Below are 23,351 nucleotides of genomic sequence, written 5' to 3'. Positions count from 1 at the left end.
CGACCACATATCCGCTTTTGTGAGACGTAATATTACACGCAACAACGCACATACCACCCAGCATCATCATCATCATCATCATCATCATCATCCACCCACCGATTACTATTACAACGATAACTTTATCCCTCCGATCTATTCGACCTCGTTTTTCATGTTCAAGCAAATCCCACCACCCTCTGAGGACGACCTTCGAGCATGCTTCGGTCCTGATTTCGCCATGGAATGGGATCAGGCAAGGGTGACTCGCTGGCTTCAAGACCACAATTGGGGCCACATTGCTGATACCTTTCAAGGTAAACTCCGAGTGTGTGTGCGTGTGTGCGTGTGTGTACAAACACGCATGTTCCCATTTGCTGATCACTTTACTCCTAGAACATGGCATCTGTGGAAAGGAATTCTTCCATATTAGTTTGGCAAAGCTTGTTGAGATCCTTCCTCGTAGAGTAACCACCTACGCTGAACGAAGACGATTACTCAATGATATTCGTGCATTGGGCACACCTGCTGCTGCTCATGATGGTATTCTAACACCTACCAATGTAAGGAAAACAACACATTTGACAATGAAAATATTGACTTTTATTATGATTATAGATATCCATCAATACCAATGTACATCAGCCTTATCCCAATACCGAGCACAACTCTTTCCCAACATCCGCCAATACACCCACATCGGCCCATTTGGCGAGTAGCAGCTCTCCAACAACACCTCTCAACCACACATCATCATCTCAATACGAGATCAAGGATATTGGAAGTGGTTTTAGCCATTTGTCATGCTCTAGACATAGTGCAGGTGGCACAAGTGCAAGTGGTGGCGGTTTATCATCTCCTTCATCCATCGAGTTTCCAAGTCCTGTGGCAACGAGCACCGTAGCAGCTACCTCTTCTTCTTCATCATCATCGACAACGCCCACTGCTACTACTGCTCGTAATGGTCATCATCATCGTCATCATCATCATTATCATTCACCTACACGGCTGTATTCACCAAGGTCCGCCATTTCAAAGATACGCAATACATTTATGCATTCAACATCGACCAGCAGCAATAACAATAACACGTCATCTTGTCGCATGAACGCTCCAGAAAACGAAACTTTATCTACGGATGCATCCGATAACCGACCTTCAACAACAACGTCACGTACACCTGATCGCTTAAACAAGTTTTGGGCAGCCTATGCCAACTGGCGTTCTGGGGGTAGTAGCAATGCAAGTAGCAGCAATACCAGTAGCCATAGCAACAATGGAAACCATTATAGAAAGGGGCAACAACAACATCATTACCAACCACAACAAGGAACAAGTACGTTGTCATCGTCGTCATCTTCAGGGGCTCTTCCGGAAATGAACCACAATCTCGTGGCCACCAAAGTGCCCATGACGGCTCACAAACGGGTACGTGAATATTGTTTATATGTATCCAAGAGAGTGGCAAATGAATGATGACGATGGTTGCTATAGTTTTCCGATACTCGTATCCAAGTAACAGGTGATCGAGAAACTTGGTATAGCGTGGTGGTAACGGATATCCGGGATGCCGATACGCTCAAGGATAGGATTCTTCAACGGATGAATCTTCCTTTGCAGCATCGAGATGGCTACTGCTATTATCACGAGAATGGTCCGGATCCAGGTGTGTGTTGTTTTTTGAGAATTATAGGCGTTGTTATCATTCAAGTTTGAACTGCAGCTAATTGTAACGCTCCACTTCTCCCTAATCCTGCAGAGATGGCATTGACTTCACAAGATCTATTGGCCATTTGCTCTATTGCAGACCATGCAGCTAACCAACGCATATTGGTCTGTGCAATCAAGTTGGATCCTGGATCTTGTCCCGTATTCGAATACCCCAACAACATCATGACTAATTATCCACCTGCTGCTGCTGCTGCAACATCTCACATGAATTATAATGTTGACCTTCATCATTCACATTTACATCCTACCACTTGTACTTCCACACCTTTGTATGGCAATGCAACCTATTCCTTATCCACACCAGAGCTTGGCCATTCTCCATCAGATACCCCTTCCACACCCAAAGGTGTTGTCGTTGGTGGTAGTGGTGGCAATCAACAAGGGTAAGTTTACATGCAACTTGATGATCCCTTATTTCACATGCTTGCAGCGGGCCAACCTTGTTTATATAGATCATCAAGCCCTATTCTCCTACCGGACCATGCTGCTGCTGCTGCTGCTGCTGCTGCTGCCCATCCCAATTCCAAACCATTCTTTTTGTTTGCAAACACAAGCACTGCAGCTTTACCCACCACCTCATATCACCAAAACAGCAATAGCAACAACAACAACAATACTAATAATGGCTATCATCATGAACCCACAGGTGTACAATTATCGGATCCACCGGCAGCTACGACATTTCCATTGGATGAAAATGCACCATCTCCTGCAGCATTACAGGTTCGACGTGCTAGCGATCATCAAATCATGACCAATACCACTGCTGCAGTCGTTGTTGAGCCTAGCATCTCTTATGATCATCATCATCATCATCACCATGCAACACCCACCGCTGATAACAATGCACGATCATCCAAAGAAAAAAGAAGCAACAAGCTATGGACACGACGTTCTGAACCCATGCTCAATCGTCGTCATCTTTTTAATCATGTTCGCCCACAACAACAAGAACAACAAACACCACCTCCACCATCCCATACAACCACAATGGATGCTGTACCCAAACCGGCAGCACAATTATGGGCTGTTCCTCCCACCAAACCACCATGTCATTCACCTTCTTCACCACGATACCCTCATCATCATCATCAAGGTGGTAACAAAAAGAATGCATTTTGGGGTGAACGTCCACCTGCTGAAGTTGTATGTCAAAACATGGATCAATACTTTGACAATCATGATCTTGACAAGGAGATCATTGTTGAAGAAGATGGTGTCCATAGCAACAACAACAGCATGGCAACACCGCAACAACAACAACAACAGCAACAGCAACCTGTAGTACGACGTCTGACACATACCAAATCCATTCGTGTTGTGGCACGTGAAGCTAGCAAAAAATACAATACAGCACGTAAAATTAAGGAAGGTGGCATGCTTCGACGCAAGAGTACCAAATTATGGGGTCAGCATTTGGTGGAAGTTAAGCCTGCACGACAACAACAACGACGACGTCAAGATGATATGACGACAACACCGAGTCCAAGTAGTAATGGTGGTAGTGGGGATCGTAACAGCATGATGTTTCTTGATAACAACGGCAGCACCACGAATGGTCCTAATCAATCTGTGCAATGGATTCGAGGCAAGCTTATTGGTAAAGGATCGTTTGGACGTGTCTATTTGGCATTCAATGTGGCCACGGGTGAAGTGATTGCTGTCAAGCAAGTTGAGATTCCTCGTACCAAATCCGATCGACAAGACACACGACAACTGGATATGGTGGATGCCTTGTATCAGGAAATGTACATGTTACGTGATCTTGACCATGATAATATTGTTCAATACCTTGGGTATGGACGTGATCATGACGTGGTGAATATCTTTCTCGAGTACGTTTCCGGTGGCAGCATTTCAAGTCGATTGTCATTACAAGGTGCATTTGAAGAACCGCTTGTACGCTATTTCACACGTCAAATCGTTGCAGGGCTCAATTATCTCCATGGAAGAAACATCCTTCATCGTGATATCAAGGCAGCTAACATTCTGGTGGAGGCTGATGGCATATGCAAGATTTCCGATTTTGGCTTATCCAAAAAGAATGATTATGATGAGGTGTATGATGAAAACTCACGCATGTCGTTGCGTGGTTCTATTTACTGGTAAGTGATACACACACATGGTGATGATGTTGTAGTAGGCAATCATAGCTAACATGGGTGGCACGTAATAGGATGGCACCTGAAGTGGTCAAGAATGAACCCTACAGCGCCAAGGTCGACATTTGGAGTTTGGGATGCACCGTCATTGAAATGTTTACGGGTCAACGTCCATGGCTCACACTCAATCAAATTGCCACGCTTTACAATGTATGTTTCGCAAAACTAGATTGCATGCATGTCTATTTGTCTGACTTTTTTTGTTTAGCTTGGTTGTCAAAAATCTCCAACGCTCCCTGAGAACATTTCGGACATTGGCAAAGACTTTCTCACGCAATGCTTCATAATGTATGTGTGTGTACGTGTGTGCAACGAGTCATCATTTAACATTGTTTTTATCCAGTGATCCCAACAAACGGCCCACAGCAGCCACTTTACTCACCCATCCATTTTGCCAACCCGATCCAACGTTCCGGTTTACGGTAAGCATCTTGCTTTTGAGTATGAAAAACGTGTGCTGATCCTTGTTTTTATGTAGGATTACATTGACAAGGGCAAAGTTTAAGCACGTAGTATCCCGTTTTTGCATTCTTATCTCTTACGTCGTAATATGTCCCATGCCATTTTGGCACTAATACATACCCGGTTCCTTATCAAAGCCCCCCCTTACACCCCTTATCATCATTCATGATACCATCATCGCCATCACCCCACTTGATCCCATTAAAAGTACAGTATTTTCAGAATTGATGCATAGCGATCAACTTTAAGAGGGATAGCATAATACTTGTGAATTCATTTGAACACGTGTTGATGATACCCAAAGATATGGTATTTTGTGCCACTTTATGGAATTCCTAGTCATCGTACCCCATTGCCCAGATCGGGATCGAGAAGGAAAAAAGAGAGGGTACATATGAATAAAGGGTATGTACCAGGAAGCTGGCTGTAAAACGCTTGGGCCTAGTTGCTCAAGGTATCATCATCTGACATTCATGTTGGGAAAAAAAAGAGTCAAAATTATCTGTTTCAGTTCCCAGACTCGGAATCCCTTTTTCTTTCGCTCTTTTCTTTTTCCCCTTTGCATACAAATGTCGATATCACCAGCATTAGCATTACACTCGTTTTCATCCCTTGAGAAAAAATCGGGCAGCAGCACCACTACCAGCAATAACAGCAGCAGCTCAAAAGCATCTTCTAGTAAACAACCTAGCATCCGCAGCAACGTGAGCACCAATACGGGTGATTCCAATTCTATCAATGACTCTCTCAGCCCTGCTGGTACATCGAGTACCTTTGCCGACGTACCTTCTCGCACGAGCGTTGTCATCAACTACCAAAACGTAAACACTGATCAACTTGCGATTCTTGATGATCTCGGCTATGTTGACGATGACGACAAGGGGTTATTGGGTGGGTTGCCATGACAACAACAACAACAATGTACCTTGTAATTTCTGACACAGCCCCATTATTATTATAAAGATTACGAAGCACAACACCGTAAACGACATCACATTATTGAACAAATCCATCAATCCGAAAAAGCGTATTGTGAAGCATTGGACCTTATCATGACACAATTTTACAAGCCTCTTATGGCTGGAGCCAAAAACAATTCATTTGATCTGCTTGGTACACGAAAACCACCGTGCACTGAACGAGAGGCACAGTGCCTCTTTGGGAACATGAAACAAATACAAGTGTTGCAGCATCAATTCTTGACCAGTTTAGAGGATCGGTAAAGTACCCGCGGAACCCTATAACTTACCCGCCACCCACTCACAATCTTGCTGTTCTTTAACACTGCAGGCTTCGGATATGGGGCCCCACTCAGATCTTGACCGACATTTTCCAAACTTGGGTAAGAACATCATCCGATTTCAACCTCCTCGAAACCGATCTTCTCCTAACATGTTGTCATATAGCACCAATCGATACAAGTATATGTGTCGTATTTTGAAAACTATAGGTTGGCTATTGCCACCCATGAGCAGTTACAAAAATACCAGCCATTTAAAAAGTTTATTGAGGTAAGCATGCATGCATGCAGGAACAACAATGACAGCAGCAGCGCCACATGGCTCACTAATGTAAACAAACATGTACAACAGAATGCACAGAATGAGCTTACAGGGGTGCATCAAGGAAAAACACTCTTATCCTTGCTCCAAGTACCTGCAGGATGTCCTAGCCGATATACACAGCTTGTTTCCAAATTATACGAAGCGACACCACCTTTGCATCCAGACTATACCAACCTAAGATCATGTCGAAGGCAGTTTATCAGCACGACTGAAAAACTTAAACCAACGTGAGAATGGTTACACACATGTGAAAATGTGAACAAGGGGGGGGCTGACATATCTTTTATACTTATTCTCAGGTTACAATCAATGGATAACATGGACCAAGTGGTACTTGTGCATCAAGCATTGACGGGTGCACCGTTTACTATCAAAGCCCATCGTCGCTTCATTTTGCATCAACCACCTACGCGTTTAGAGCCACGCACGATTATTTTATTCAGCGACATGATCGTCCTTGCAAGACCTTCTACCAATACGTTGACAAGAAAACAATCCAACAAGTCGACCTTGCAATACAAGAACCATATCGATTTAGATCACATTGCACGTATTGTTGTATTACCCGGGGATGGGGAACCTGCTGGTGCTATCCAGATCACCGTTTTTGATCATGATACGGACATTGCACCCACGATCCATGTGCTACGCACACCACAACCACACGACTGGGTCAAAGTGATTACCAAGGCAATGGAGAAACGAGCTCATCTTCGGCAACAGAATAATCGTAAGGAACAACATCCCTTGCCCGTCACTTCCTTCATGACTCCTATCCAATTATGGCGGTAGTAACAGATACATACCTTCCTGGAATAGCAGTTGGGAACAACAACAACAACCATCATAATTCTTCTTCAAGGAAAGTATCCACCGCTGGTCATAGTGCCACCAGCAAGAGCTCCCATTCTAGTAAAGGATCATCCTCCTCTTCTTCAAGTCATCATCCAAGGCGACGTGGATCCCAAACGGTGGAGGAAAAACTCTTGCAAAATGTTTTCACAGGGTAATCATGATGATGAATCACAAGAAAAAAAGAAGCTAACCTTCCCCGCCCGAATGAATCGTCATGGTCATCATACACCCACACACACACACACCAACACCCCCACATCATATCCCATTCACTTTTTCATATGCCCAGCATTACTCACACAAACATCTTAATCTTGTGTACCCTTCCTTTTACCTTTTTACTAATAGTACGTGAATATTATATGTATGTACAAATGAAGAAACGCGTTCAGCATGTATGAGAGAGAGTGAGAGAGCGAGTAAAAGCAAATGGTGTCAATGTTGATTAGATCCTTGGTCGCTTGCTCATGTAATCGTCATCATTGGATAGTGAGCGTCGTCGAAGAGTGCCAGCATTGTTGTGATTGTCCATGAATTTTTGCTATGGAATGGGGAATGTGTGAGTTACACTAGCACAGTTGTTTCACACACACACGCACACGCACAAGCTTACCTCTTTGATCTGCATGATTTTCTCTGCGAGTGTGGTAAGTTTATGATGCGTCGCAATCTTGATGGCAGCGTCTACGGATCGTCCACTATGGAGGGCATAGGCCAAATCCAATACACGTTGCAATTTGTCGTCCTTGCATGCAAGCTTTAAAAGAAAAACGAAAAAAGGTGAGCATGGGAGGATGATGTGAATGTTTCAACAATCCTTCTTTTTACCTGAATCAAGCTGAGCAAAGCCTTGTCCATTTCCAAATCGGTGGCACTAAACTCCATATCGTACTCATCTTCAAGACCTGCTGCTTGTTGCTCGGCCTTTTCGTGTAACGTCATGTAGTGAATACGTAAATGCTTTTCTTCCAATTGTCCAACTTCGGTCTCATAGTGCGTCGTTGGCATTCTCAATCCCACATTATCAACAGGTGGTCGTGGGAAATAAGGTGCCTTGTTGCTACCCTTGACCACAAGGCACATCAATTCGTTTCGCATCAATCCAATAGGCCAGTAACGTTCTGTGCGTTGGTGTGCATGTGCAACAGCTTCTCCATCAAATATTGGTACCCACGAGGATTGTCCCATCATCCTTTGGCGATGCAAAACACTGACGACACCCGTAGAATCGGCCATGGCAGCTTGCTATATCATCCAATTAGTATACCCTTGATTGATATTGATCATCTCCATAGCAACCTACCATTGCTTCACTGAATCCAATCCAAGTAAGCTGAGTGTTCCTCTGAAGGGGTAGCCTGTCCTTTTGTATAACATCCTGTGACAGCGTATCCATCAACATGAATTCTAAATTTTGATAGCCTATAATGTTGCACGTTATTAATCATCCTCATCCCCAATATACATCCTATAATAATAATTACCATCAAAGCTGGTGCCGAGTTTGTAAACAAACATAGCCAATGAGCCGTGACCAACCATGCTGACAATATTCTCAAGCCGGAAGAGATGAATTTGAACACCTGCAATGGTATACATTCGAACATAGCCGGCTGATGTGGCTGCAATCACAGAGCCATTGTTGATGGCCACACCTAATCATCACATTCATTAACCAAAACAAAGCTAGTGTTTTGCAGGAGACAAATGCTTACTCTCAACATCCTCGCCAGGCGGTAAATAGACGGTCCATTCTGATCCACCAGCCCAATTACTCAAAGGTCGATAATGCAATACAGACGCTTTGGCTGTTTCATTGTCTTCAATATCATCATCCACAGGCTTGCTGTCACCACCAGCTACGGCAAACACAGCGCCTTCTTCGCCAATAGCTGCCATCGTATAATGCATGTAATCGGAAAAGTGAAAGTTGCGATGATTGGATTGGTTGTGGAATTCAACGCTGACAACCGAATGTGTGCCTTGATAGATGGTGTAAACAACGCCAAACATGTTGAAAGCCAAATATCTTCTTTCGCCCTCGCGTGGTATACTTGGATTCGTTGGATCCATATTACGGAACGATGTTGCACCAGGTTGAAAACATGGTTGTTCAGTGAGTCGATGAACAGGACCTAAATTGTGCCCATGCAATGAATAACGCTGTATCATTCTTTTTCGGTTGTTGGTTGCAGGTCTTACCTCGTGATGTAGCTGTACGCACCATAGCACCTGGTCGGCTGCCAGCAGCCCCATTACGTTCTTCCACATAGCCAGCGCCATCGTCATCAATGACAAAATCATCCATATCTGACATCATCTCAACATCGCCTTCGAGATCTTCACCTTGATCCTCAAGATCGTCACCATCATCATCATCACCAGCATCGTCCTCAGCTTCACCATCAATAAGATCATTCTTGGGTTTTGACTTTGGCTTTGAACGTTCACCAATGTTGAGCTGTGACATGTCCTCATCAAAAAGCTTGTCCAATTCATCGATGGCGTTTTGTCGTTTTGCAGGATGAGGCAATCCTCCATTGGTATCGATAGGATTCTTCCACAGTGATAGTTGTCCTTGGCAATCGGTCTATGCAACCCCAACTTAGTCGTTATCAAGCGGATGGGATTCGTGTACTTACAAATGCAAGCTGATTCTCTGTGGGACTCCATGCAATTCCTGATACAACATCCTTGCTGTCACGCTTGGCAAGAATCTTTTTTTGTTCCACGTGCCAAATAATCACTTGCTTGTCTCTGCCAGCCGTGCACAAATAATGACCACTTGGTGACCATGCCAATGTAGAAATTTCCTATATTGATATCCACCGTAATAAGTCACATGATCTCCTTCAAGATTCCAATAGATAAATACTCACATCATAATGGCCATCTTCCAATGACGCAACCTTGCTCCATCCCTTGGTATTGTAGACACAAATATCTACATAAAGAATAACGTCAACACACGGTGTTGAGAATCATGCTTTTGATACATACCAAAGATCCGACCAGCAAACGCAAATTGTTTACCATCAGGTCTCCATGCCACTGTTCCCAAAATGTTGGATTCCGAGTCAGCCTTGGTGACAGCACCATTCAATGTCTTGACAGCCTTGGGCACACCATCCGAATGATTCAAATCCCAAATAAGAACATCGCCATCACAATCCGAAGACAGCTATCATCCACGTATCAGTAGCCATTCACTCGCCATGAAGCCATGTTATATCATACCAAATAATCATCCACTGGCGAATGGGCTACGCACTTGACAGTCTTTTTATGGCCATACAAAGCGACAACCTTGGTGATATCCTGGATCAAGATCAAGCGAATGACATCTTCACTATTATACCATATATATGAGCCCATTTGCCCATTTCCTTCCAATCCAATCCTACTACTTACTCTGAAGCCACTGCAACCTTGGTACCATTGGCACTGTAAGAGAGACATCGTACAGGCACTGTGCTTCTTGCCAGATATTTATCAAAGGCGTTGGTATTGTTGCGATAATGGATCACGGCACCATCTTCACCAGCACTGACAAAGCCTTCTTTCTATATGCATTGATCAATATCCATTATCTTTATATGGGCTATCAGCCATACGTACGTTGCAAATAAGCGTAATGACGGCTTCGGTGTGCTCTGTTATCACTGTGGGTTCAGCCGTAATGTCGTTGACGTTGTACACATGAACAAGCGAGTCGTTGCCACCGGTTATGATTTCACTGCAAAAACAAGCATGAGATGCCCCTCTTCTTTTGAACGACGTGTGTGTGTGTGCATTGCTGTACCTTCCATTGCTCTTGTATACGATCGAAGTGTGGCCATAAGTGTGTGCTGAAGTAGTCGATAAGGAACCGGTTTCTCGAGCGCTCATTGTTTGCCGGTCGTTGACAAAGGAATGGGGAACGAGGAAGAAAGAAAAAGAGAGGAGTTTCAGGCACCTACAATTATACGCGAGAGCGCGCTTTCTGACACCACGCGAGACATCCGCCGCAACACACGCGATCGTGGCTTTTTCTTCTCCCGTCAACTTGCCAAATCGAGTATAACCACTATGCTTGATCCATTGACAACTATGCTTGACACATTTGACAACGATCATTTTCAATTACACAAATCACTTTGGTTTTCATGAAAGCGACCTACTTGGATTCATACAAAGAGATACCCCTTTTCAAGGCGGAATGGAGGTGGATTCATCAACACTTCTTGTTGTCGATATCGCTACTTCTTTGTTCAGCTCATCAGACAATCAAATCACAACCTCCTTTTTTCCTTGATTGGACAGCAATTCCCACGCCCATGTAAATAAAAGCAATGTTGCCATCGCCCACAATTATCAAACATCTCTTTCGTCTATTTGATTGCATATACCATCAAGAAGAGTCCGCGCAACAGCTATAATACAGGCTGATCTCATGAGCGATAATCAGAGTAGGTGGCCTTCTATGTGGTAAGTATCCATACAACAAGCCTTCTTTGCCATGCCATGAATCGAGGATACTCATACATTTGACATCCCTGTCGTTATAGTCCTTCTTTGCTTTATGTGCTCATGGGTGTTGTCTTTGAGTGCTCATTATGAGGCGTCGTCTTGGCGATGCTCAATCCCATCATTAGTGGTATACGTATGTGGCTATCATTGTTGTGTTTTTCACCTTCCATAATCGTATATTGATGTCTTTTGAGTAGTGGGCCGCTTCCAAAAAGAGAGCGATTACATGCTTCTTGTATCCCTGCAAGCAGAAGACGACTTCATTCTGCTTGAGGATTTCTTTGTTGTCGAGGCTGTGGTTGATTACAAAGAGGCCCCATTCGGATGTCCCCACAAGATGATACAACCCAAATGCTCCATTGCGGTTTGGACAACTAGGATTGGGTAGTAACCTAAGATATAACCATACGCGGGCTGAATCTTTTCTCCCTACAAGCGTTGGTGATATCCATCTTCGCAGAAGGAAACCCCATGCGCGGCATTAAAATACCAACGCGGATTTTTTGAAGGGGTTGCGTGCTGGCCAAGTTACATACTTTCATCGCACCAGCCTTTCATGGCGATCTATGGCCGATCCCAAAGCCGCGGCGACAAAACCAATGGATACCCTTTCAGGAGACATCTGCTCTAGTCATTGTTGGGGGTCATCGAGCCTGCTTACGGCAACACGGCTCAACTTTTCTTTATTGTGTACTCGCCACGAACATGTTCCATCAACAAGAAGAGGTCTTCGAAAATTTCATCGACCCGTATGTTTTGATCCAAACGATGATAAGCTGTATTCTCATATCATTCATTTAGTCTTCCCAAAGATGGATCATGAGTGGCTATAAAATCGACTTGTTGGGATTGACCCGGGTAAGCTTGTTTACGAGGATTCTTCAGAAGATGAGGATGCTAATAACATGAATGTGCTACTAGGAAAGCGGGAGTTTATAACGGCTGTTGACCATGAGTCTCAAGGCTCAAACTCTATGCCAACCTTACGCTTGTCTCGAAGCCATATGGGATGCGAGTGCAATCCGTGGCTTCTTACATCAAAAAGCTCAACCTTACGGCATATGGCCTGCCTCATGACGCCATTGTATTATGGGCCCCGGCGAAAGATGAACAATGAGCAAAAGCTATACCCATATGTAGCCACGCAGCAATATCATCAAGTGCCTCTAGCGTGGCCCCAACTTGGTGTGCCATGACATCAATGTTACAAGTCGTATGCTAATAAAGGAATGACTCCTCTGGAGAATACAATTACACGCATTCAGGGCTATCGGACCCTACTACTATCACAACGTTTGCCATGGATACCTCTATAGAATCAATAACAGCACCATCGAATAAAACCATGCTCGTGCCACTTTAATGTGCCTTTCTTGCAGGAATGAGTGAAGTGAACTTACCTGCTGCAATTGTACGGCGCGTTGAGTAAGCTATTCCTATGACCAAGTAATCTCCTGCGTATAGTAATGTGCCATGGTGATTAGTAATCGGTTAGGTAAATTGCCCTATTAAATTGCTCGTAACCACCTTTTGAGGATGTCACTTTATTTCTCTTACTGCTGTGCTTGTTTATAATAAAAGAGATGTAACTAGCTGGTCCCGCTTGACCGCCTCAGCAGCAAAATTACTTGATTGGCTAATGGACTCCGAGCATCCACTGACCATGTATCACTGTGCACAGCATAATAAAAGTAGCCCCAGTGCATTTATCTCAGGGCGAAGGTGTTTATTCTTTTCTAGTAGGATGCTATGCAACCATATCAATCGAGTCGCCGAAGGGATTTTTCTTGTACCAGCTGCTACAAGAAAGCGCGTAGTATCTCAATAATAACGAGATCTGGTATTCCAGATCCAGTGATAACATTCCTTTTTTTCCGATGGTACCCAGGTCATTCGATAATGTATGGGTGCATGGACCACAGTGGCTGCATGCACAACAAAACGCGATGAGAAGGCAACAAAGTTGCATATGAACAAATCCAGAAATTATTCCTCTGCAGCTTGTAGATCCTTTTTTCATGCATCCTGCTTGTGAGGGTGCATATGGCATTCTTTTCTTTTTCATCATCGTATGATGGATTGCTACAAGTAGTCCACATTGCATGGATTTTTTAAAGTTGTGTAATGGCGGTACCTAGTAACAAATCTAGAAAGCGAAGAAAATGAGAGCTTTTTGCTCTGAAACGGTTCCCGATTGGACACCATAACTTGGATGGCCGATCAACAGACCGATTTTAAGCACCACAACTTTGTTTCAAACTTCTTTAGTCTTTCTTTCTTTCTCTCTCTCTTTTTCTCTTTTACCTCCCTTTGTACATATTCTTTCACCCTTCATTCTCAGGATGGATATGAATATGGATCATTCTAGTCATGGTGCGATTGATGAATCGACACCTTGGAATGCTAATATACCCTACGCAGGTGCTTTAGCTGGCGTCATTTCAGGCCTTACGTTTGTACTTTTTCTACGACATGTAGCCCAATCTATTACATACATTCGCCACTCGTCATTTTTCGGCAAATACAACCGATTGGAACGCTATGTCGTCAACAAGTGCAGCTACACGCTCAATTTGGGTAGCAGCCGATCTCGTCTTACACCTGTATTACCACCTGTTGGTGCTATTTTGTTGATTCTCGCATTGGTGACCACGGCTGTACCTTTATTATTGGTTCAAACGGATTTAGCTATCAATTCAAATCGTGCAGGCTTTTTGGCGATTTCGATTGTTCCATTCATGTTGGCGTCGACTGGCAAAAACTCGGCTATGGCATTGTTGACAGGCATCTCACACGTGAAACTCAACTTTTTACATCGCACCTTGGCAACAGCCATTGTTGTGTTGGCAACAGTACACATGGCCTACATGCTTGAAAATTGGTCAAGATTCTCATGGTTCCTGAAAGAAAAACTTGCCACTGAAAAGGTGCAGCATGGTCTTGCTGGCTATGGTTGCCTATGTTTTGTCTTTGTCACAAGCTTATATCCCATCAGACGCTACTGCCATGAGCTATTCCTCGTCACCCACCTTGTCGGCTTTGGATTTTTGGGCGCTATTGCCAAGCATACACCTTATGCAATGCGTTACTTTTTTGCGGGCTTGCTATGTTACTGCGTCAATGCACTTACAGGCTGGTTTGTAAAGTCGCGTATTGGTCGTGCACGTGTTGAAGTGCTCCCACATGGTTGTACACGCTTGTCATTACGTCTTTCAAGTCCTATCACCCACCGTCCTGGTCAACATGTTTACATCAGCTTGCCCAAGGTATCCTATGTCCAATGGCATCCATTCACCATCACCAGTGTACACCGCAAAACGGAAGACAATGCATGTGACATGATTGAAATGTATGCATGTGTACGTGGCAACTTTACTCGCAAGCTATACAAACTCGCTCAACAAGGTGAAGAATGGCCCGCATTTATTGCTGGTCCTTATGGCAACGGATCACCTGATTTGGATCCCACTGAAATGCTCACTCATCATGATACCTTGTTGCTCATGGGTGCTGGTGCTGGCGTCACATTCCCTATGCGACTTGTACGTGAGCTTGGCTTGACACTATTGGAAGGTGGCATGATGACCCAACAACAATCGATTCGCTCCAAGGACATTTACTTTGCTTGGTCCGTACGTCATGTTGGTGAGCTTGAATGGTTTTATGCCGAGTTGCAGCAACTCCTTGTGGATTTTGAACATGCTCGCAAACGAATGCAACTCAAATATGACTTGCCACATGTCCATGTTCTTTTGTATGTGACCGAAACGAACAAGCAAGGCGCTGACAACATCATTGAATTGCCTACTCCCCCTACTGAGAAAGCCGCATCATTGGATGGTGAAGGTAGTCGCATGTTTTCCAATGTGGATGATGATCACGTGCAAGATGAAGATGCCCCCAAGCCTCGTGTGGTGTTTGGATCTCGCATGGATGTTCGTGCTTTATTCAAGGAAGCTGGTGGACGTGAACCTGGCATCTTTGGTATGTAGTCAAATTGTTTGCTGTTGTTGTATATATAGAAAACTAATCCTGTTATATAGCATGTGGTCCTGCCAGCTTTAATGCAAGCATCAAAAACGCCGTGGCGTCTGCTACACGACCTGGATACCTTCCACATTTGCATTGCGAGGAGTTCCAATACTAGATTTTACAGCATCCCACTGTAAATGATATCCCCTCCCACCTCACATCATCCATTTTCCCACATGCATGTATAGCGCTGTACCATTATCATTATATCATCCCTCCCTACTCCTCCATGATTCCAATGTGTATCTTTATAAACATCTTACTCTAACATGTAATGAGCTAATTACCATTGGCATTTGCATTCTCTTGTGCTCCTTCACGAATGACTTCAGCTAAGCGACGTATAGCTTCATCCATCTTGTCATTGCTAATAGCGCTGTAAGACACTCGCACATACTCCGTTTTGCCTGGGATGGGTAAAAACGACTACATGTAATAGGTAAGTTTCATGATGATGGTAGGGAAAGAAGACTTTACTTACAACACCAGGCACAGCCAACACACGTTTTTCAATCGCCTTTGTATGGATCAATTCTTGAGAATCTTGGATACCTCCAAGCATGCGGATCCACACAAACATGCCTGAATCTGGCACCACCCACGTGGCCAACCCCTGCAGGTGTTTATCCATGCATTGAATAAACACATCTCGTTTCTCACGGTAAAAATCTGCCACCGATCTAACATGATTGTAGAATCCTTGATGACCCCACTTTTCTAACAAGCCATAAGCCATCAATTGTGGAATGCCAGCGGGCTGTAGGTTGCTTGACTATATAGAGAAGTAGTATTGATGAGTGCACAGCTGAGCTTGACATCCACCTGTTATCTTTGTAGCTTACCGCTGTATGGACATCGATTCGATTGACCAATGCAGGAGGACCCGTTACCCATCCAATGCGCATTCCCGATGATAAGATCTTGCTCATACTATCAAGACGTAGTACTCTACCATCCACATCCATGGAGAAGTAGGATGGAGTACGTTGCTCATTGAACTAAATGTCAACGTGAGATGAGTAAAATGGACGATGCATCATTGCTCCGCTTCTTGTTATTACCTGCAAATAGTAGTATGGATCATCTTCGATGATGATAATGTCATACTTTTGACACACTTGGTACATGCGTTTTTTGCGATCAAGCGTTGAGCTTACGCCTGTAGGATTGCCACCCACGGGAACGGTATAAAGGACGTTGGGTCTTGGTTGATCTTTTTTGCCGTTAGGATTGTGCTCTGGCCATGTTTCAAGAATACGTTCAAGATTATCGGGAATGATGCCATCAGCATCCGTGCCCACAGGAACCAAATCGATCGGCATTGTATTCAAAAAAGATAAAGCGCCAGCATAAGTGGGATCTTCGATTAACATGGCTGTACCAGGTTCTGCAAACATCTCAAATGACTATGCAACATGCATATGAGTTGCCTCTGTGTGTATGTGTGTGTGGGATATGGATTGGCTTAGACGACGATTACTTACTTTGGTCATTAAATCTTGGGATCCCGGGCCTACGGACAATGCAAAATCCTTGCGAGGTGGTTTGTGTTCCAATTCTTGCAGCTCACGGAGCCATGCATTGAGAGGTGGCAACCCAGACTATGGTCAACATCTTATGAGCACGTGTGCTTGTAGCGTGAGAACGATACACAACATACCGTCAAATCATACATCAAACTTCGTTGAAACAAAGCCTTGTCAAAGGAAATAGTTTCGCCCGATTTTAATGTCACCGACATACTCTCGTAAGGAAAAGTATCAGGGTTGGGCTGACCAGCATGAAGTGGCATCTTTACGAGATGTCAATACGTGCGCGTCATATAGGGTTTATGTGGCACGGCAAATATGATGAGTCATTCCCTCACATCTACTCTACTATATATCACACGGCGTACATACCATGTCTTCTTGCACAGCATATTTGAACAAGGCACGAACTACCATGTTGTCATGGTAAGCTATGTTGGTTACGTATGTTGAGGATACATGATAGCTTACTAGGTGATTCTTTACGCTCCTTGCTCCGAGTACTAAGAAACTTTGAGTAATCCATGATAATGAATGTTTGGGACAAAGAAAGAAGAAAGCCATTTTCCCAGGATAGGCATGTGTTATATATAAATCCACCGATTCAACATTATCCCGTGACCTAGTTGCTCCCGATGTATAGATTCACTTTATTGTGGCGTTCCCATTGTCTCACAAATAGCGGTATACAAGGCAAATGAAATGTGTCTGGTTATCTATCAAAGAGCCTAGGTGTGTGATGGTTGTCCATGCATAAGTCAGCTGTCCATATCGAAGCCAAATCAAGGGGCCATGTGGTGGCAATTTCCATCATCGACGACCTTTGTTTATATGACAATGAAATGAAAATAGGGTAGCTGTGGTTGTGGACTATATCCACAAATGGTGCACAGGAGGGGGAGGGTAGGTTTGGAAGCACAAAGCATGCCTATTGTTGTTAGAATGAAAATGAATTTTCAACACCGAAGCAACTGGTTCTTTCTTCCTGATCAATATACCGATGCATGCTGATACCTCTCAACGACGACAACCTTGCAATGCTTCACCAGATCGGCGGCGATCGTCCATGAAGAAACCAAACGAATGTGCCATTGTGGACCACGACACCACGACAACAACGACAACCAACACAAACACACGAACCACTAGAGTTATATTAGGCAAGTGGAAGTGTACAAGGATGACTATCAGAATATGGAAGAATAACGGGATATATAGAAAGGTTGTTGAATATGGAGGATCGTCATCGTCTTCATCATCATGCAACGACTCGTTCTGCACCAGGGTCGCCATCACGACGCGAACGCGATACCGACACCACCACTACTACTATCGACCCCTTTACTATAATCTCAGCATCATCATCTCCTCAGCATTCTCATCATCATCATCGCTCTGACGACTTGTATTCCCTTATTGATCCTCCTTTACTTCATTCCCCTTCTGAAATCCTTATCAAATCCAAACGCGGTCCTTCCTATTACGCCTATTCCCCATCTCAAATGGCCAATCGAGAAAGATGTTATGAGATCATCACGACCACTACCCATGACGACATTTTCAATGATCGTGAGAGCCAGGATCGTCAATCCGAGGTGGAAAATGAAGCCTTTTGGCTTGGATTATCTGAAGATGAGATCATGAAGCGGAAGCAATCCCACACTATTCACAGCAACTGCAGCAGTACAACCACCACCAGCACAAGTCCTCGCCTTTCTACATCTCCTTCCTCATTATCAGCATTACCAGCCATTCAAGATAAACGTATATATACCACCAGTGACAACGATAGTAATGATGATGATCAAGAAGAAGACGAAGAGGAGGAGGAGGATCCAATTGATGGCGTTGGCAGTAGTAGTATTGGTCTCATTGATCTCGATGATTTGACTGACGACGAGCAAGTTAGCAACAATGAATTGGATGACTTAGGCCCACTGGCAAAATATGCGCGTGAAAATAGGCGTAAACGTAAAATGGAAGAAATGCTCTCATCCCAATAAACGATACCATCATGTTCATCATATCAATGACATGTAATCAGACCACAATCATATACTAAGCTGATTGACCAATATCTCAAGTGGTGGCTAGGGATGTTTAATTCAGAGATCATACGTATGTACACATTGGCAATATACATGGGATGGGGGTGGGAGTATGATTTTCGCATAGGGGATTGGCAGATGAAAAATGAATCACTACGTTGCCGTTTCAATGGTGGTGTGGTGCAACGGTAGCTGTTGTTATTTCCCTTGGCAACATCTACGCCATCGGAGAGGTATACCATAGAATCCGAAAAAATAGCTTCACTGGTTTCATGGATAGCGGTAGTAGTATCAGAATAGGAATCACTTGGTGAAGACGAGGCAGCAGTCGAATTGGAATCACTTGGTGAAGACGAGGCAGCAGCAGCATTGGAATTACTTGGAAGAGGATGAGGCAGTCGTAGTAGCTTTGTAATCATTTGCATATGCAGTAGCAGTAGAGGAGGGGTCACTTGTGGAGGTAGCACCAGGGGCATACAAAATGATTGGTAGGGTGGTCTCTGTTACGTATCAAGAAAAAAAAGTGTACGTAAATCGGCTCTGTTGCTGATATACCAATCATCGAAAGATTGTTCGGTGGTGATATTCAATCGGAAGATGTATGCTGTAATGATTGAAGGTAGTCGCGAAGCATCTCGCCGTCGTTTGGTGATGGGATCGTTCTTCGTTCAGCGCTTCGCGTGCTTGATCCATTGCAGGATCGGCAGCAGTTGTGAAAAATTTCCAGTGCTTGCTCCTGGTATGTTTTTGCTAAATTCCTCTACAACGTAGATCCGAGTTATTAGTGATAAACCCTGCAAAGCAAATATTTGCTACATACCCGCCTATTAACGTCGCTAATGATTGTATTCCACAGTAGATAGTCGAACGAGAGTTTCTTGGAACTGTGGAAAAGATGTATTGCGTCAATAGCAAGGTAACGTGATCAAACGGCTCCATTTTACCTTTTAGCATCTCCTTTCACTTCAATCGGAAGCTGCTTAAAACGTTCAAGCCATGCTTGGTACAAGTTCCTCGCGTTGCAAGCACCCATCCCAACCGACCAAAGCGCGAAGTGTTGCATGTTGTTCTTGATAAAGTGATAATCTGGGGGAATGATTGGATTCACCAGAGCGCTTCAATTCTACGCAGAGCGTTAATGCTTGGTACTGCTCAAATGACAGTGACTCCCAAATTACCTTGTTTCCCTGGATACAACGTTGTCGAATCCATGCAGGAGAAGAGACAACTATGCTGCGCGCACCAGGAACTGATTCCACATAAAGAGCGCTATATCGCGCTTCCGAAAATTGGAGCACATCTCCCTCGAAATGGCAATACCACTCCCATGAGTGTTGGTCTTGGTGTCCACAACAGCTGGCAAGGAAACAGAATAATTGGTCCTTTGGACACATGATGTGAGCTGTTGCACGCCATTGCCACCCTACTCCATGATCCAACTAACCAACATGGGCATACGTCAACAGGTCGACATCTTGATACGCATGTACTTTTGTCACCTACAAAGGAGTCCCAAATTCCCGTCAGACTAGGCATCCTTTTAATATGCAAATAATAGTTATACCTACCACAAAGGGTTCCTCAAGAAACACAGCCAAGTGTCATTAAGCAGCAATGAGCACACCAAGTCTTAAAGCAATGAAGTGAGCTACATAGATGAATGCATCATGAGTACCCTCATTTTGGGGATCACATAAAGAATATCCTTGAGACTTACCAAAGACCATTGATGATTGATGATATGCATACAAGAAGAAAGAAAGCGTGGATGATGGTGTTGGCGACAACAGCCTTGTTTATATGTGAGTGGGCGTGGGAAGTGTTGTCATGATGGATCGAACTGATAAAGTGGTCAAGCATCTTGGAGCACGGAGTCGAAGTGATGAAAACTGGTAAATCCACCTGGCCGCTTCAAAGGTGTCCTCTTGTAGGTGACATTAATGTGTCCTCATCATGGTAACCTTGGTTGCTGCCGTCATAAATATCCCTCATCCATGATTGCTAAATAGCTGCCGTGTGCATTGACTCGAGTATTCCAATATCATCCATAGCTGTGATCCATCTTCGTTCGTCAAAGATACAAGCGCTTATGTCAATTCCATCCAATCCATCATCATCCTCAGCCGAATGCAGCTTGACGATGGAGTCCTTGACGAGATGCATGAATGACCTTGGTAACACAAAAGATTTGAACGCGGGCCTTCACTGCTTGTTGATGACATGATCCATCCATAAGGCACATATAGTTGTAGAGATCCATCAAAGGAATTGCCGATAACCAGAACCACCAGAAGATCGAAAGCTTACTGACGCCAAAGGTATAGACCTGCTCCTTGTTGCTGACATGATCGATCGATAAGAGAACATCATTTCAGGACGCCCACCAAATTGCCGATAACGAGAAAACCAGATGATGGGATAAAGCTTGATGTGGAACCAACGATATGGATGCTGTTGCTAGTTGCTGATACAATCCACTCATAAAAGACGTTCATTGGCTGACATTCTCCAGAGAAATCGCCCGTTGCTTGGTAACCAACCACCCGAGACGCAATAAAGGTTGACACCACCAAAGACATAAACACTTCCCCATGGCTGACATGATTCACCTATAAAAGATGCACCATAAACAATTGTCCAAACCTATCGAATAATACTTAGCAATCATGGCTGTGATCTTGTAAACTCCAAAGACCAAAAGACAAGCAGCTCTCTGCAATGGTCCCTCTAAATAATAATGGTAGGCATCAGTAAAGGTCTCCAAAAAGGATCAGAGTCATGCATACCTGAATCACGCAATCATCACCCGCAGATTTGGGAACCAAGTAGGCCATCAGGATGTAAAGTGATAATAAAAGCGCACAGCCAAAGAAACGTCATTGTACCGGTACTCTCCTGTGGATCGACGCGATGAAGTGCATCAATAGAGATACCCATCTTCTCTCTAAAGGCAAGGAGATCAATAGCCGTAAAACGATGGAAGCCGTGCGAACAGAGGATGCATTTTTAAATCCCTAAGGCCGCAACATGAGTCGCACTGTCCCCGGGCACAACATGTAGAGCTCCACAGGAAAGTATAGTACAATGACGTCCTTGACACGCAGCCTTGATAATAATAGTATCGCCGAAAGAGGCTCTGCCACTGTATGGCGTTTGGTAAGTTCACTTGAATCCAATCAATTCCACAATGAACACTCTTACCTTGTGGTGCTGCTCAATAGCATTCTTGCCTCAAATAAAGCCGTATCTCCATGTCATCCATGTTGTCTTGCTGCTGTTTCACTGTAAGGTTCGTTAATTAACAGGTTTCGCTTTGTAGATCCAATACCATGCATACCATTGAGCCAACCATACAGCATTCTTGTTTTGATATCCGTATCCTGTTGCTGCCACAGGTACCATAATCCAACGTGTCCAAGCTACAGTAAGTGAAGTGTAAGGTAACAATAACATTCGCTTTTCATATCGACATACCCATAGTAACAATAGGTTGCGACCCTCCTTGATGGCAACCATGAAAAGCATACACACGACACACGACGCCCCCCTTTGGATCTCGTATAAACGTGAGAACAGCAAACTACACGTGAACTTTAGAACCACAATGTCCAACTTGAATAATAAAGGAATGCAGCGATGGAACGTACATGTTGTATTGCAATGGAAGCTTGAGTCATGGGCAGATCGCGCGCGTACTTGTTGCTGAATGTCTGCAGCTGGAAAGTGTCGCCATTGACCACATGTTCACCTCAATGAACGCTGTACATTGTAAGGAATGCCAGCAATTAACGCGTTGTAGTTTGTAAATGGAGACAAGCTTACCTTTTTTTGTGAAGTGGAAGTGAAGAAGAGTGGTCTCTTTGTTCCTCCTGTTCGCTCCAATTCGTGCACTCCATGCCACCCCGCTTGCTACAGCTATTACTGTTTATACGTACCCTCCACAATATCCTATACTTTTAGCTCCATAAGAATGGTCACTGCTCAAGACTTCAATTGAGATCAGCTCTCGTAATTAAGATATTAGGTCTGTGCGCATCACATCGATCGCTTAGTTTATGCAACTCCACTTCTGGACCAACTTGTGTAACCTACTATGTATCATAAAGCCTCCACGCTTCATTGTGAGAATTTTGAGAAACAGTTACCTGCATGTTTTACCTATATGGTAAATGTGATGGAGCTGCTTCCTCCTAATGATGGATGACGTCGAGAGCATTATAAGCAAGGTGAAGAACAGAATGAATGGCACGTGGTGTTTATGTACACACACATCATCATCATTGCATAAATGAAGAATGATTGTGTTTAGGAATGTAGGATTTTCATATCAATGATTCAGTTTGCCATGGGTTTATATGTACAGCAGCAGCAACAATGAGGAAGGACGTTATCAGAAATTACGAGGAACGCTATTACCATTGTGGATGATGATGATGACAGCGGAGGAGATTGTATATTGGTATGAATGCTTCATTATGA

The 23,351-nt window shown here is 43.9% G+C and overlaps 6 protein-coding genes across 6 annotated transcripts; 4 read left to right on the top strand and 2 right to left on the bottom strand.

The window, feature by feature from the left end:
- Positions 1-154: 154 nt before the first annotated feature.
- On the top strand, positions 155-4,377 carry O0I10_002706 (uncharacterized protein; the record flags this gene model as incomplete). Its single annotated transcript, XM_058482786.1, has 10 exons — positions 155-296; positions 376-542; positions 598-1,407; positions 1,474-1,645; positions 1,739-2,093; positions 2,163-3,815; positions 3,887-4,022; positions 4,081-4,160; positions 4,216-4,294; positions 4,351-4,377. The coding sequence occupies 10 exons, from the start codon at positions 155-157 to the stop codon at positions 4,375-4,377; spliced, it is 3,621 nt and encodes a 1,206-aa protein (XP_058346353.1).
- Positions 4,378-4,903: 526 nt separating this feature from the next.
- O0I10_002705 (uncharacterized protein) lies at positions 4,904-6,691 on the top strand (the record flags this gene model as incomplete). Its single annotated transcript, XM_058482785.1, has 6 exons — positions 4,904-5,225; positions 5,298-5,553; positions 5,625-5,676; positions 5,741-5,845; positions 5,927-6,126; positions 6,199-6,691. The coding sequence occupies 6 exons, from the start codon at positions 4,904-4,906 to the stop codon at positions 6,689-6,691; spliced, it is 1,428 nt and encodes a 475-aa protein (XP_058346352.1).
- Positions 6,692-7,199: 508 nt separating this feature from the next.
- O0I10_002704 (uncharacterized protein) lies at positions 7,200-10,642 on the bottom strand (the record flags this gene model as incomplete). Its single annotated transcript, XM_058482784.1, has 14 exons — positions 7,200-7,295; positions 7,368-7,511; positions 7,583-7,999; positions 8,058-8,176; positions 8,239-8,409; positions 8,470-8,889; positions 8,957-9,344; positions 9,397-9,567; positions 9,634-9,698; positions 9,755-9,935; positions 9,992-10,103; positions 10,166-10,317; positions 10,373-10,490; positions 10,557-10,642. The coding sequence occupies 14 exons, from the start codon at positions 10,640-10,642 to the stop codon at positions 7,200-7,202; spliced, it is 2,640 nt and encodes an 879-aa protein (XP_058346351.1).
- A 2,963-nt stretch (positions 10,643-13,605) lies between these two features.
- On the top strand, positions 13,606-15,410 carry O0I10_002703 (uncharacterized protein; the record flags this gene model as incomplete). The annotated part of the gene is made up of 2 exons (XM_058482783.1): positions 13,606-15,247; positions 15,307-15,410. 2 exons carry the CDS (start codon positions 13,606-13,608, stop codon positions 15,408-15,410), a joined length of 1,746 nt encoding a protein of 581 aa, XP_058346350.1.
- Positions 15,411-15,574: 164 nt separating this feature from the next.
- On the bottom strand, positions 15,575-17,350 carry O0I10_002702 (uncharacterized protein; the record flags this gene model as incomplete). Its single annotated transcript, XM_058482782.1, has 8 exons — positions 15,575-15,721; positions 15,777-16,067; positions 16,138-16,293; positions 16,357-16,701; positions 16,780-16,896; positions 16,956-17,087; positions 17,197-17,234; positions 17,296-17,350. 8 exons carry the CDS (start codon positions 17,348-17,350, stop codon positions 15,575-15,577), a joined length of 1,281 nt encoding a protein of 426 aa, XP_058346349.1.
- A 474-nt stretch (positions 17,351-17,824) lies between these two features.
- Positions 17,825-18,827, top strand: O0I10_002701 (uncharacterized protein; the record flags this gene model as incomplete). Its single annotated transcript, XM_058482781.1, has 2 exons — positions 17,825-17,984; positions 18,043-18,827. 2 exons carry the CDS (start codon positions 17,825-17,827, stop codon positions 18,825-18,827), a joined length of 945 nt encoding a protein of 314 aa, XP_058346348.1.
- Positions 18,828-23,351: the final 4,524 nt, after the last annotated feature.

Source organism: Lichtheimia ornata (genome assembly GCF_029851405.1).
Source record: "Lichtheimia ornata isolate CBS 291.66 chromosome Unknown scaffold00008, whole genome shotgun sequence".
Taxonomy (NCBI): Eukaryota; Fungi; Mucoromycota; class Mucoromycetes; order Mucorales; family Lichtheimiaceae; genus Lichtheimia; species Lichtheimia ornata.
This window is presented reverse-complemented; position numbering and strand designations above follow the sequence as displayed.